Raw genomic sequence first — 15,079 nt, 5'->3', positions numbered from 1 at the left:
TTATTGACGGTGTCCTACTGTGGATGTTCGATTTCTCTCGGTACATGTTTGTACCTCGAAACAGCTCGGCAAATCGCTATCCGCCGTCCGGATATTGCCGTTTAAGTATCTACTAACGATATCGAAGTATGATGTAGCTTCTTCAGTTCCGCTTTCACATCGGATGTACGGTAGTTGATCGCATGATTAAAACTGAGGTGCATCAACACGTGTAATATAAAAGTACAAATAAATATATTCAAATATCCAACCATAGTACGCATTCCCATACAACTTAACAATTGTCGACTCAGCACGTGGAAGGTTACCAAGCAACCGTTGGCTCTGAATAACGCACAGTTCCCAATTTTCACGCAACCGGTCAACACGTGTTTTCCGGAGCACAATTCTAGCACGTAAAATTTACTAATCCAAGCCTACATTTGGCGATCCTGCCATTGAATTCTTATAGTCTGGTAAGTATTATTGTTTATTTCATTTATGAGATGATTGGTTAAATATCGATTTGTAGACTATGAGATATAGAAATCATTGAAGATTGAAGATTTGAAGGTTATGAAGCAAAGCGGAGTGTCCGCAGCATTTTAAGCGGAACGGGTCGTCATCAGCAGCTGAACGGGACGTCCGTAGAATATTGGCGTGTCCGCTCACTAATATTTGGCAATATTACATTATTAAATCACCTAGAAAAGACAAAATTAATACCATGTGCTAACGTGTCACATGTTTCGGAATAACCTAACTTACAATTCGGAATTCCTGGATGAAGCAAATTAAGACATGGAAAAGATTGCAATTCTAACCAAAATATTTGTCCCACCGAAGGGAGCTCAGACACTGCCGCATCGGTAATCGAGTCCGTAAACGTAGAGAACGAAAATAACGATCCAAACGCGAACATCGAAAGTCCAGACGCAACTGATAATGAAAATACTCCTTCAAAAATAAACGACCAACTGCAAGGAATGGAAAATGTTCTTGCCGATATTCAGAAGGCTCTAAGTTTTTTCCAAGGAAGTACTCCTGCACCTCAGGATATCGACCGAAGCTGGAATGACCCTGCTGCTTTACATCGAAAATTGTTCGAAGATCACAGTTGCTATTTCTCTCAACCGGAAACAAACTACAAGGTGTTATAAGAGCTGAAAACTAAGGCCTAGTCTCACGGATACCAACTGGTACCGTATCTTTGTGACGAACATACGAAACTACTTCCAGTCAAGGCACAGTTTGCGGCTAAGCGATTTATAATAGCTCCCTATAATGTTCAGCAAAGTTGTTCAACTCTAAAAGACAATTAATGCGAAATCAACGACAAAATTCCAGTTTGGCTTGTAAACACATAATCCATAATAACTTTTTATAAGTAAAAGATAGAAGGATAATTTCTTCGACAAAGTTGTAGCTAAAGATTATATAAGTAACTTTGCCAAAGACATAGTAGGCGTATTTTTAGGCGTTTCTAACTCACAGGGTGTTTTACAACAAGACCTCTCAAAAATCACCTTTTCGCTGATTACTTCAAATGCATTGGTTGGTTGGTTGGTTGGTTATCTTATCAAAAGACATATTTTTGTAGAACATTGTATGTTGAAAACTCATACGTATAACGAGTTATAATGTTTTTCCTGTGTTTTTTTAGTCTATTTTGGAATAGAATATCTCAAAAAGGGGCAAACGAAAAAAATCAAGCTTGGCCGTTTCTGAAAGCTTGGAGTTTTATCTCAAACATATGTGAAAATAAAAAACTGGTTTTTTCTCTAACTCGAGTAATTTCAGTTTAATTATTTCATGTTTGACCATTTTCTACTATGCAGTATTTTCCAATATCTTCTTGAAGACGATTAAAGTCAACATATCAGTAGTAAAAAAGAAATTTGTCGTACCATGACACAATTTCTTCTGATTGTCACGTAAAATAGTCTTCGAACTCCGGATATAACATCAGTTTTCTATCAGCACCAGCTGTTTTTGATAAATATCTATCGTTCAATTTTCATTATTTTGCAAATAAACTCAATCTACCATCAATAATGTTTTAAAAATAATTTTCAATAAAAAAGCAAAAAAATTATTGGTTATTTTATACATAATATTGTTAACTGTTATTTTAGTTATAAGTCATTTTTTAATCACAGGTAAATATATCAAAACAGGCAAAGAGGTAAAAGAGAGCTGTTATCAGACACCAACAGATCTGTCAACTCTCTTCGGGAAATTGGTATAACTGTCAATGAATATCTCTTAAAAAATTAATGTTAACTAAATGCAACGATGTTTACTTTTCACTATTTTTGAACTCTACTGAAGTATTACAATACGTAATTATTCAAAATACTTAAATTCAAAGCCTTCTTACGGCAAGACCTATAATATATATTGCCTTAAGGTAGAAACGCCTAAAAATACGCCTACTATGTCTTTGGCAAAGTTACTTATATAATCTTTAGCTACAACTTTGTAGAAGGAATTATCCTTCTATCTCTTTCTTATAAAAAGTTATTATGTGTTATGTGTTTACAAGCCAAACTGGAACTTTGTCGTTGATTTCGTATTAATTGTCCTGTAGAGTTGTACAACTTTGCTGAACATTGTGGGGAGCTATTTTGAACCACAAAAAACTTTCCACTTAATTTTCGCTGCTGGACTACTGTGCAATGACTCATACTGCGGCTGAGCACGATGCTTTCGCAAGCATGGAGCAAAAAGCAGGCCAACACCATCCTGACGATCAAGATAGTTTCGTCCATTCGCAGCTTCTTTAATTAGCTTCTAACCAGACCGCCGAGATCTACTGTAGTAGGATCGTTGACGTCGTTCCAGATGTTAAGATCCTATCGTTTTCCCCACTAGAACTAACCTTGTCCAGCACTGCGACAACAATATAATTTATTTTTTGAGCGCAGCCACTTTGCAGTTGTTTGCCGAAAAAAAAAACACATTCAGGAGATAAAAACGAGGAATAATCAGCCATTTTTATCCAAAGACAGCCAAATAAACCCGAAATAAATTTCAAAACTTCATTAAAAAATCAGAGGGGTTGTGCACAAGACACGACCGCATAGGTGACGTAGGACCACGTAAGTCTCTTTGTAGCGATAGTAGGATGTATCCATGTATATAATAATACGATTCTTCATGTATACAAGCTACATCCGTAAATAAATTTGTATATGTTTCTACGTTGAATAGTGCTTTTCCTTTGGTAATCGGTAGACGGTACGCGCGAGTTTTCAAAAAGTTGAAAATTTTGCGCAACTTTTCTGCGGCTTACAAAAGGACACGGATAAAGCATTTACAACCTGCAGACGTATTGGAAGTCGCAGAAAATGTCACCTGTGACCAGAAAACTTATTACCGTCATTGGTTGGTCGTCCGCAATGGCGAAAAATTCAACTTTTCTCTCGTTGACTGTGTTAATTATGGTAATAACTGGGCAAGAAAATATAATAAACTCTTCAATCGTTGTGTGGCCCTTAAAAGAACCGATTGTTTGATTATCATAACTCCTGCTTGCAATAAACTTGCACTAACGCATGTAACGTAATTCTCTGTTCGGTAAATTGGAGTACCGATAACCGCTAACCAGGCACGGCTTGTTGCAACGGACCAACCGGAAAGCCTCAGCAGCTATGAGATCAACGAAACCGTTCGTGTATGGTCCTGAATCACGAGAAATACCACTCCAAGTGGCCAGCTGCAAGTGACGATAATTCTGATCGTTTTGTTGTCGCGAGCAGCATATTTCCTGCCAATTCCAGGACTTCAGCAGTCAACTATGCCATCACGGCAACGAAATGAACCACCAGCAACAAGCGAACAGCAGCGCAAGGCGATCGGTTAAAATTATTGCAAAGAAGCGAATAATCAGATCAATCTAAGTTAAATAGAATTTAAATCTGTGAGAGAAAATTCCTCAAATCTTCATGAACAAATATTTCGTTCTTAAAAGAACGGTTTTTCAACGTGATATGCCGGAAATTTAAGCCTTCTTTTCCCGTCTTCTTGGGCAGCAACAAAACAGTTTGAATGTTTGAAAAGACACTTCTCATAGCAGCGGTGACACGGGACAGCAATTTGTTCAACTCTTCGTTGTTGCGGATGGCCAGCTGCAAGTGACGATAATTCTGATCGTTTCGTTGTCGCGAGCAGCATTTGTCCTCCCAATTCCAGAACTCCTGTTGCCAGATATTCCATCACGGCAGCGATCATTGAGTGCTCCAGCTCCAACACCTCGCTTGGTGAATTTGCATGCCTTGGTTGCCTTATCCGTGGAAAGCAGCAACAGCTGAAGCTCAACAATTTTCGATCGGATTCTATAGGGCGTAAATTAAATACAATCATAAGGAAGCTTAACCCATAGCTTATATCATATATATTTCTGTCATCCGTGCTAGGGAAGCACTGACGAGGGAAGGCAAAAATATGAAAATAATTCAAATTTTCAAAATCAATTCAAAAACAAAAATTTTTCAAATTCATTTTCAAAAACAAAATCAATAGTTTTCTATATTTTCAATATTTTCAATCGATTTCCCGATCAATTGGTGTAAATATCTTGGAAATCTATTGAAAATTGACTGAATTATAAGCCGAAACGTGAAAACGCGTTTGTACTTTGATGACGTCATTTCCAACAACCAATCACGAAGCGAGAATTCTGGTGAAACATAGGTTCATTATTTTCAATTTTTCAATAGTTCAACATCAAGAATCCACACTTTTCTTTATTTGGGTCAATTCTTAGAAGATTTTCCAATCAATTGGTGTAAGAATATTGAAAATCGATTGGAAAACCGCTGACCTATTAGCGCTCAAAACCTTTCATTTTTCGTGACGCTCGCATTTTTCGATTTTTTGGAATGACACCCTATCTCAAAACTTGCCGTAAGACGTAGTCCTACGTCAAAAAAATCATTCAGTTTCATTCTAAAGTTCTCCTATTTTAGCACGTAAATATGCTTTCGCTTGAAGATGTGTGCCGACCTATTCAATTTTTAATCGACTCTGGCGCGGACGTAAATGTTATTGGTGGATCAGACTGGTAATAATTAAGCAAGCTTTTGGGACAGGTCAAATGGAACTTAAGAATTAAGATCGTGAAAGACTTCATACATACATACGGTTCTCAATTACCCATGACAGTTGAATGCCTATTCGAATCAGAAATCATCGCGTCCGGAACCGCCATAACTTCATGTCGTCTAAAAGGAGTTCGATCGCTCCTCGGTCGGTTAACGGCAAATGACATGGGCTTACAAACTGGATCAGCGGAATGTGTGCAGTCGCGAAGGGAAAAGATTGTTTTCAATTGGTTCAAAGAATATAGACGACATACTGATTTTCGCAAACAGTCTAGAGGAGTTGCGGGAGGCCGTTAGTAAAGTCCTACAAATGCTCAAATCAAACAATCTGACATTAAATACCAAAAAGTGCGAGTCTGATGAAACTAGATTTAAATTCCTCGATCACGAGCTCGACAAAAATGGGTTTCATGTGAATGAAGAAAAGGTAAAGATCATTAGAAACTTTCGCGAACCTACGACCGTACTGGAATTGCGAAGTTTTCTAGGATTGGCATTGTATGTAAGCCCTCAGCTTCAAGTTTCAGATTTTCCTGCCAAATACTCAAAAAATATGAAGGTTTGTGCCTCCTAGGGGCACGAGCTTGCTGACGTAAAACTACGAAAGTTGATAAAATTCGACAATGCTGGACATTTTTCAAATGTTCGACAGTTGGTTACGCAAATTTATAATGTTTGTTAGATGAGGTCGAGATAAAATTTTCTAAATACCTGTACCTTGATGTGTAGTATTATTATCAAATCATAAAATTTGAAGTTCTGTAAAGAGTTAAACCACCACAATCTCCTTTGCTGACTGGGGGTGATATCGTATTTTGCAGATTTTTGCGTGACTTGTAGCACCAGGGAACTTTAAATAATTGGTTGACAATGACAACTACACACCAGTTTACAAATGATATATGTTTATTGGCGTAGGGTACTTGCTCAAAACATAAAATATTTGTCATTAAATGCACGGCCTCGCAAGATTGTTTACTTTCAGGACATCTAGTTGGTCGAGGTTTTATCGAAATAAATGATTACTGCCCAGCTAGGATGGCGAGATACGGTCACTTTTTTCTAGAATCAAAGTAAACGAAATTGTAGGTATATAAGAATGTCTTACCGGGTCTGGGAAGCAAAAGCATGCTTACAAGTTATCGGCTGATTCGTTAATTTTTGACAGTGCCTAATATTTATGGTCATTTTAAAAGTGGTTCGATAAATTTGTATTATATTCTGTATATCAATCAATACATAAAAGAATTTCTGATCGATTGGTGGAAGTATCTCTAAAATCCATCGAAAAATGGCTGAGTCACAAGCATGCAAGATGTCACCACTTTTCGTTACATGTTCATAAGCGGTATTTCTAAAGTGCAACCGAATATAGAAAACAAAAACGTAGTTCTTACGTTAAAAAACTATTCGCAAAGGACGACGCAAAGGAAACTTTCTTTGAGACATGTAACAGTAACTCATGCGGAAAGACAAAATGTAAGACTAGCCGCGGAGCTCCTCTGCCATACAGCTGCCGTGAACCTCCGAAGGCATTTTAGCGAGTACAAAGAAGCTATTTTACTGGCAAAAAGGATTGAAATCATTAACAAATGGTTTGACGTTATGAATTCATACCAATTGAGTCAAGGTGCTATGGCAGTAATCTGCCTCTGCAGAACAAAATTCTAGACGATTTGGTACTTTCGATTAAGAATATTAGGACTCAAACGAAGCATGGATATGCGTGCAAAGTTCAGCATATCGTTTATTGTGACATACCTACAAGATTAATTGGGAATTCCTCGAGAATTCCTTTGCAATTTCGAGACTAAATGGTGGTACACATGATCACCTATCTCCAGTGCAAGCGCCTAACCGTATGAGTTTAGCTATCCTGGGTAAAAAAATTGCATCATCAACTGAAAAGGAATCAAAACACCGAAAACGTGGTGAGGGTAAGAGATTTTATATTCATGGTTCATAACCAGCAAATTTTCCTTTTTCTAATCCATTATATTAACGTAATGCAGCAACACGGTTGTTCGACTTGAAGTCCCGTGAGTAAACCAAGGCTGGTACAGTCACTATTCCGCAACCAAAATGTCACGTGTTGCAGCAGTACGATAGCATGACTGATGGACCTGACGTTCCGATATATATCGGAATATATTCTGATAGATCGGTTTTTCGATTTAAAGAAATTAAAATTCATTCAACAACTCGAAACAGTTTCGATCGAAATTATGCCGTCAGACAGAATAAGGCTGTATACTTTTTTAAATTTCCATGCAACGTACAAAATAGCAAAAATTCCGTTCATCTGACCACGCTGGTCCAGCTCAGTGTATAGCGCGTAGAGCAGCATCCAAAACTTACACGCACGCACACATCACACAGACACCGGTTGAACATTCCTCATCATGTGAGTGAGAAAACAAACACCGGTTAGTTGCCACACGAAGCTAATCTTGCAGCCACCAGTCCAGTCGGTCTTATCATAAATTTCATTTGAGACCGAACACTGCTGTCTCAGTCGTCAGTCTTCTGGTGATTTTGTGGGGCAAAGATAATCGTTCATTTAATATGGGACTTTCGACGCACATTCTCGATACAAGCCGTGGAAAACCGGCACCGAATGTGGCCATTAGTTTGTACCGCGAGACGGATTCCTCCACCGGCTGGGCCAAAGAAGGAGAAGGCCATACCGATTCGGACGGCAGATACCGGGGTTTCTTCGCTGACGAACCGACCGCGTTCCGGGTTGGGACCTACAAGCTTCGCTTCGAGGTGGGACAGTATTATGAGCAGCTGAAAACGGATACTTTGTACCCGTTTGTGGAGGTAAAGTTTTGTTTTTGAACTTTTCAGGAATGGTTTAGTTTATATTGTTTGTACTTTTTAGATTGTATTCACAATCAAAGATGCCAGTCAACATTACCACATTCCGCTGCTTTTGAACCCGTTTGGGTATTCAACCTACAGAGGATCATGAGTTTGATTTGAACTGACTTTTATTAGATTAAATAATGGAAAAATGAAACGAAACATTTGTGTAATTTGTCAAACCTTGACAACTGCCTTGCCAATGTTCTCCCCCTTAAGCATTCCGATGAATGCTTTCGGCATGTTCTCAAAACCTTCCGTGATTGTTTCTCTGTATTTCATTTTACCCTCCTGAATCCACTTCAAATTCTGTTCAATCCCTTCCATCCACCGTGCAGTCCAACGTGAAACAACAAATCCTTCCTGCTTGAGCTGCTTTCCAACAAAATCCCGCTGTGGATCGATAACCTTCGCCCTTTCCTCATTGTAGCTGGAAATTATTCCACAAACGGAAATTCGTCCGAAAGTATTCATCCGACCGCGAACGATTTCGGTGGTTATTCCACCAACGTTGTCGAAATAACAGTCAACCCCTTTGGGTGCCATCTTTTTCAGTTCTTCCCTGATATCCGCCGTCTTGTAGTTGATGGCGTGATCGAATCCAATCGTTTTGATCCACTCGCATTTTTCGTCCGTCCCGGTGATTCCAATAACGGTACATCCTTTAATTTTGGCAATCTGACCGACAAGACTTCCCACGGCCCCGGCAGCCCCACTGACGACCACCGTTTCGCCTTCCTTGGGTTCGCACAGCTCTAGAAACCCAAAGTAAGCCGTATTGCCCGGCATTCCGAGTACTCCAACACCAAGCGAAAGTGGTTCCTTGCCGAAGTCCGGCAATACGTACGGCTTGCGGTCACCAACACTTGGCGTACACACGGTGTGTGTACGCCAACCGAAATTTCCGTGAACGTAGCTTCCGGTAGGAAATTTCGGATTTTTACTTTCCATCACTTTAGCCACCTGACCGCCGATCATAACCGAACCGACCGGGTATTGCAGCATGTACGGACGCATGTACGGGTCCACACTCAGAAAGATGGCTTCAGCGAGAAATTCTGCAAGCAAGATAACGCCATTCACGGTCAGAGTAATGGTGACTAACAATTAAAAAGGTTAACTTACCATCCTCTTTAAGCTCGCCGAGAGTTTCCTCTTCCAGGCGAAAATTATCCGCCGTCGGATAGCCGGAAAATGCTTTAGCATAAATCCACTTTTTAGCGATAACCATTTTTTGCCGTATAATTCGACTATGTTTGTTGACAACAACCAACGAACTGAATGAGACCGGGAGCGGTCAATTGCGCACCTTTTTATCAGTGTTTTACTGATTGTGTCAGGTCATCCTATCGTTTTTTTTTACTCCGTGCAATACAATGGTGAGCGACGATAAACATATGTGACAGTGTGAGTTGATAATTTAATTGACGAAATCGTTAATTCTCTTTTTGTTTTAATGACCATGCAAAAATCAGGCAGAGTTTAGTCACCCAATTTGCCGGTTATGTATCATGAACATAAAATTATAATTTCAAGAGTTTAGTTTCTTACCCTTACCACGGTTTTCCCGTCATTTGCTCTACTCATCGTACAAACAAATGTCGCTGGCGCTGCCGGATTGCCTTCATTCGGCGAGTAAAGTAATCCTACGAACGTCTTTCGTTGGTTCCAAACAGCAATCCTATACCAAGCATGTTCATGTGATCACCTACCGTGTCTGTTACTTTCCCTCCCACGTCTACTTAAAGTCTACTCTCTCAATCAATTCTCCTTCGGTATCAACGTTGACTTTCTCCAAGTTCAATCTCTTTCTGTTTGAGATAATCTTCATTTTAGTTTCCTTTACATTCAGTTTCAATTTCTTTATTTTAAGCCATTTAGTTATTTGAATTAATCTTTCTCTTATTTGGTTCCCTTGATTGAAAAATATTGCAGGATCATCAGCAAAGAGATGTAGTTCACACAATCTTATAGCTTAATTCACATCGCTTATGTACAGAATGAATAGAAGTGGCCCCAGCATACTTCCTTGCGGCACGCCAAGAGGAACATTCAGTGGCGATGACATTTGTTCGCCAGATTTACACACCTCATGTCTGTCTGTCAAATAGGACTCAAACCATTTGAGGACTTTTCCTCTCAAACCGTACTTTTTTAATGTTCTCGACGTTGGACTACGTCTTACATTAATAGGGTGGCATGCTACGAAAACAAAAATGATCGTGACACGAAAAACTGATAGATTTTGAACGATAAAAGCTCAATCAATTCTGAACGGATTTTGCTGGATTACATACCAATCGATTCACAAACCGTGTGCCTTTTCTGTGGTTTTTACAGAAAGATGGGTCTTTATTTACAGCAAACTGCTGGAATTTTTACGCAAGGTCGAACGATTTTAGTTAGTTTCCAGTCAATCATGTTTGAGCATTTTCGGGTATGAACTTATCCCGAGCAACATTCTAAGCTTTATGAATGTCTACAAGAGCGCATTTTCGGGTATGAACTTAAATTACTTCTATTGCATTTATCAGGCAGCTGTGGGAGTGAAATCCATCGTTTTTACAACCTTTCAGTCTGATTTGTGCTATTTTATTGAATACTAGCTGTTTGCCCGATCTCACTCGGGGGCCCTTTGTCACTCAGTCACTTGTAGATCTGTTTTTGTAACGAAAACTTTCATAATGCAAGAAACAAAACCCTTTTTTCATTTGAATATGTCTACTCTCTTTGTCAGTTCCTTTCACGTTGTCCCTCAACCACTTATAAATGTCTTCTTCTCGGCAAAATCGACACAAAGCTTTTTTACGTTTTTGAACCTTCCCCTTTTTAATGACCAGCCTATTCTCCCTTTCAGAAATAAAACAGTTTGTACAACTGCTATCGTTCCAAATGCAAGAGAAACGCACCGCTTTTGAACCTTTATCTCCCCTTATATGAGACCGTCGGACCTCGGCTAATTATGCATCGGTTCGCTCAAAGAAAATCGTTATGGTGGAAACGAAACAAAGGTTTAGTTACCATATATTCCTCCTCGGTAGAACCGCCCTCTTTTCTCAAAGTAAGTTGCACAACTGCAATCGGTTTAGATGCATGAAAACGCAACCCCTTTTACTTATTTAGATCTCTCCCCCCTTGTTAGGGATTCCTCCCTTTTGTCAACTATTCCCAGTGCATTAGGGAATCATCATGTCAAGGAACATGTGTGCCAAGTTTGATGAAGAGCCGTCCAGGCAGTTCGGAGTTATGGCCTCCCCCTTGTTACTATCTTATCAACCTCCCGTGCTGATCCTCTTATTTCAAGGAATATGTATGTCAAGTTTGGTGGAGATCAGCCCAGGCGTTCTGGAGTTATGGTGGAACATACATACAAACACACTCACGCTCACTTTTATATATATAGTTTGGGTATTTTAGCTTTTAGCTATTAGTTTTATGCCGTGTCCTTCCAGACATACTGAAATGCAACACAAAACACTATCATTTTTCGTTGCTACATGTTGCAAAAACAGTAACAGTTTCGCCGCTTGCTAGTAGTGTATCGACAAGCTACGCCCTTTAGTTACGTAGATGATTGAATGATAGAATCTGAAAAAACGGTCGAAGACTACTTGATCACATATACGAAGCGTTCAAACGTATAGTACGTGAATTTTACCGGCTAGCTCCGAAAATTAATGGTGAAAGTCACGCAAGGATCGTACCATAAAACATCACCAAGGGTGATAAGAAAATTCGGCGTAAGAAAACGCTGCGCCCATATAAAAGGTCCTGAAGCAGATTTACTCTTGCACTGATAAATCTTGAAACAAAAAAAGTATCTTCGAACGAATTCCTACCGAGATTTCTAGTTTGACTCACTATAAAACAAGCGTTCCCAAGGGTCAAACTTTTGGAAATTTAATGCATCCAGGAGACTTAGATAAGCTCGTCATCTCTAATCATGTCCTGTACTAGACCTGTATACTTGGTAAGTAGATATTTCAAAACAAGTTTTATAAATCATCCACCAATCGGACCTTTTAAGAGCCACAGAATAATGGTTGGGCTGGTAAACGGCTGAATAATGCGTACCGTCGGTGCCTTGTGCACGTGTAGGCATAAAATTGACCCTACAGTGGTTCATAGCCTCTTATTCGGCAATTCCTGTTCCTACCTCCTCGTGGTACCAGCCGGGATACGAGCAACTTTGGTGGAGATCGGGTAACCAACCCCGGTGGAAGCCAAGGTCATGTGCCGCCAGGAAAGAAGGGTTCTTTCGAGGTTCGTTGGCCCTCCGGCGAAACAGGGGGTGGTGTAGCAGGCTTTGCAAGCAGTAACCACGGAAAACACTAAAGCACGGAAAGAAGAACAAGGAAATTCTTACTGGAACAATCGGAATAGTCCCACGCGATGAAAAAGGACTATGGATTGGAAACTCGGGACGTGGAACCAGGGCTTCGACCGATCCTTTTTTCTACCGCAGTCACACCAACGCGCATTCAAGTTCACACCGTCCGTTTAGAGGTGGAATACGAACGAAATGCATAAAACAACTGGCAGTTTGCTCAGTCAAACGCCGAATGCACGCAACAGAATGAACGCTTTTTGACATTTTCGTTTCGATCAAGTTACCTTTACCGTTTGGAGCAGCGAATGACTGCAAAACAGTCAAATGACTGGCAATCACCACGCTAACGAAAAGCAACCGCACAATCGTATGATTCAATACTACAAAAAAAACAACCACTACATGTGCATGGAAGAAGTCGGTCGGACTCCGTCCAATACAAACGAATATTTTGCTTGCGTCGGACCGACGTCCGGGTGACAAACTATTACTGTGAGCAGCCGATTTGGAGACAAAAAGAGAAACGAAAAAATACGTCACCGTATGCTTCCAGTCAGTTTGCAGTTTATATTCTCAAAGCGCAAACCAAAACGGGAGATTGACTGTTTGCTTTTGCTGAGATGCCGCATGAATTGTACGACGGCAGCAGCGCAAGCGGCATATTGACTGGATTAAAAAAACGGCCAAATGATCGTTCAAAAATCGGAGTTTGAATGCGGAAAGTTCGCATTCACGGCAGTCACATTCAACTTGCGATCCCTTTTTAAGCCCTGCGTGGAACTGCCGATCTCTCAACTTCCATGGGAGTACTCGCGTGCTCTCTGATGTATTGAAGAGCCGCAAGTTCGAAGTCGTAGCGCTGCAGGAGGTGTGCTGGAAGAGCTCAACGATATGTACGTTCGTTCAGAGATGGACATACCATCTACCAGAGCTGCGGCAACACACAGGAGCTGGGTACAGCTTTCATAGTGATGGGCGAGATGTGGAAACGGGTGATTGGGTGGTGGCCAATCAATCCTCGAATGTGCAGGTTGAGAATCAAGGGCCGATTCTTCAATATAAGCATCATCAACGTGCACACCCCTCACCTTAGAAGTACCGATGACGACAAGGATGAATTCTACGCACAGTTGGAGACTGAATACGACCGCTGCCCAAAACATGATATCAAGATCGTCAGCGGGCATTTCAATATTCAGAACGGCTAGGAGGAGCTTCAGCTCACACCAGCTGACCAATGAAATGGGCCTAAGGCCTCGTAAAGAGTAAACGCGACAGCGACGCGACATAACTTCGCTCAAGCAAAGCAGAGCCTAGGTGCTACATTCCGTTATCGAAACTTGACCTTCTGTTTTTATACGACAGACTTCACAGCCAGCTGTTAGAGTGCAGGACAATTGCAGGGCCAGTTGCTACGATCCTATTGACTTTAACAGTCTCGCCTAGTTGAGATTCGAACATACGACGACTGACTTATTCGAGCAGCGTCATACCTCCAAGCCAACTGGGAGGCTAAGGAAAACGGGAAACTGGGAGGCTAAGGACTTCGCTCACATTCGTTTAAATGCGCAGCCCTGCTTCTGTCGAAAAAATGCTGCATATTTAAACGAATGTGAGCGAAGTCGCATCGCGTTTACTCTGGCGGTACCCTAAGACTTATCGACCTTGCCGCCTTCAAGAACATGGCCGTACGTAGTACCTTCTGCCAGCACAGACTCCTACACAAGTACACCTGGAGATCACCAAATCAGACAGAATCACAGATAGAAAACGTTTTGATCGACGGTTGGCACTTCTCAGACATTATCGACGTCAGATCTTATCGAAGAGCTAACGTTGACTCGGACTACTACATAGTGGTGATTAAGTTGCGCTCAAAACTCTCCATTGTGGACAACATTCGGTACCGACGACAGCCTCGGCAAGATCTCGCACGGCTGAAGTAGCCAGACGTCGCTGCAAACTACGCGCATTCACTCGAAGCTGCGCTGCCGAAAGAGGACGAGCTGGACGAAGCCCCTCTCGAGGACTGTTGGAACACTATCAAAACAGCCATCAGCAGTGTAGCGTAGAGCTGCATCGAGTTTGACGATGAATGTAGGAGGGTGATGGGTGAGAAGAACGCTGCGTGGGCGGCCTAGATGCGTAGTGCCACACGTCAGAACGTGGAAAGACAAAAACAGAAGAAGATGCAGCGAAACCAAATCTTTCGAGAAAAAGCGTTACCTGGAAGAGCAGGAATATGCAGAGTTGAAGCGGCTGCATCGTTCTCAGTAAACGTGAAAGTTCTACCAGAAACTTTGTGCCGCGAGCCGACATGTGTCGGGATAAGACTAGCAGTATTCTGACGGACGATCGTGAGGTGACCGATAGGTGGAAGCAGCACTTCGACGAACGCCTGAATGGCGCCCAGGCGGAGGACCATGGCGGCGAGAAAAGCAGAGCTTATTAAAATAGGGCCAGAAAAGCTGGTCGTTTGTATGCACCGGCTAATTGTTAGAATTTGGGACACGGAACAGCTACCGGAGGAGTGGAAAGATGAGATTATCTGCCCGATCTATAAAAAGGACGACAAGTTGGTCTGTGAGAACTATCGAGCGATCACCGTGTTAATGCCGCCTATAAAGTGCTGTCCCAAATCATTTTCCGCCGACTATCACCAATTGCGAACAGATTTGTGGGAGGCCTCCACTGGCATCAATTTGTGACCTTAGGTAGATGAACGGTTAATGACGTATGTCGAAGTTGCTACCGCTTCCGCCTAGCAGGATGTCGGTAACTTTACCTTGAGCAGCATGCA

The 15,079-nt window shown here is 41.2% G+C and overlaps 2 protein-coding genes across 2 annotated transcripts; one reads left to right on the top strand and one right to left on the bottom strand.

The window, feature by feature from the left end:
• Positions 1 to 7,532: 7,532 nt before the first annotated feature.
• LOC128745586 (5-hydroxyisourate hydrolase) lies at positions 7,533 to 8,104 on the top strand. Its single transcript, XM_053842666.1, has 2 exons — positions 7,533 to 7,907; positions 7,969 to 8,104. The coding sequence occupies exons 1-2, from the start codon at positions 7,650 to 7,652 to the stop codon at positions 8,056 to 8,058; spliced, it is 348 nt and encodes a 115-aa protein (XP_053698641.1). The 5' UTR covers positions 7,533 to 7,649; the 3' UTR covers positions 8,059 to 8,104.
• LOC128745575 (prostaglandin reductase 1-like) lies at positions 7,986 to 9,265 on the bottom strand. Its single transcript, XM_053842656.1, has 2 exons — positions 9,075 to 9,265; positions 7,986 to 9,007 (listed from the first exon to the last, which is right to left on the bottom strand). The coding sequence occupies exons 1-2, from the start codon at positions 9,178 to 9,180 to the stop codon at positions 8,127 to 8,129; spliced, it is 987 nt and encodes a 328-aa protein (XP_053698631.1). The 5' UTR covers positions 9,181 to 9,265; the 3' UTR covers positions 7,986 to 8,126.
• Between the last annotated feature and the right edge of the window lie 5,814 nt (positions 9,266 to 15,079).

This window comes from Sabethes cyaneus, chromosome 1, assembly GCF_943734655.1.
Source record: "Sabethes cyaneus chromosome 1, idSabCyanKW18_F2, whole genome shotgun sequence".
Taxonomy (NCBI): Eukaryota; Metazoa; Arthropoda; class Insecta; order Diptera; family Culicidae; genus Sabethes; species Sabethes cyaneus.
Note: the sequence above shows the minus strand (reverse complement) of the source record. Positions and strands in the feature narration are given on the sequence as shown.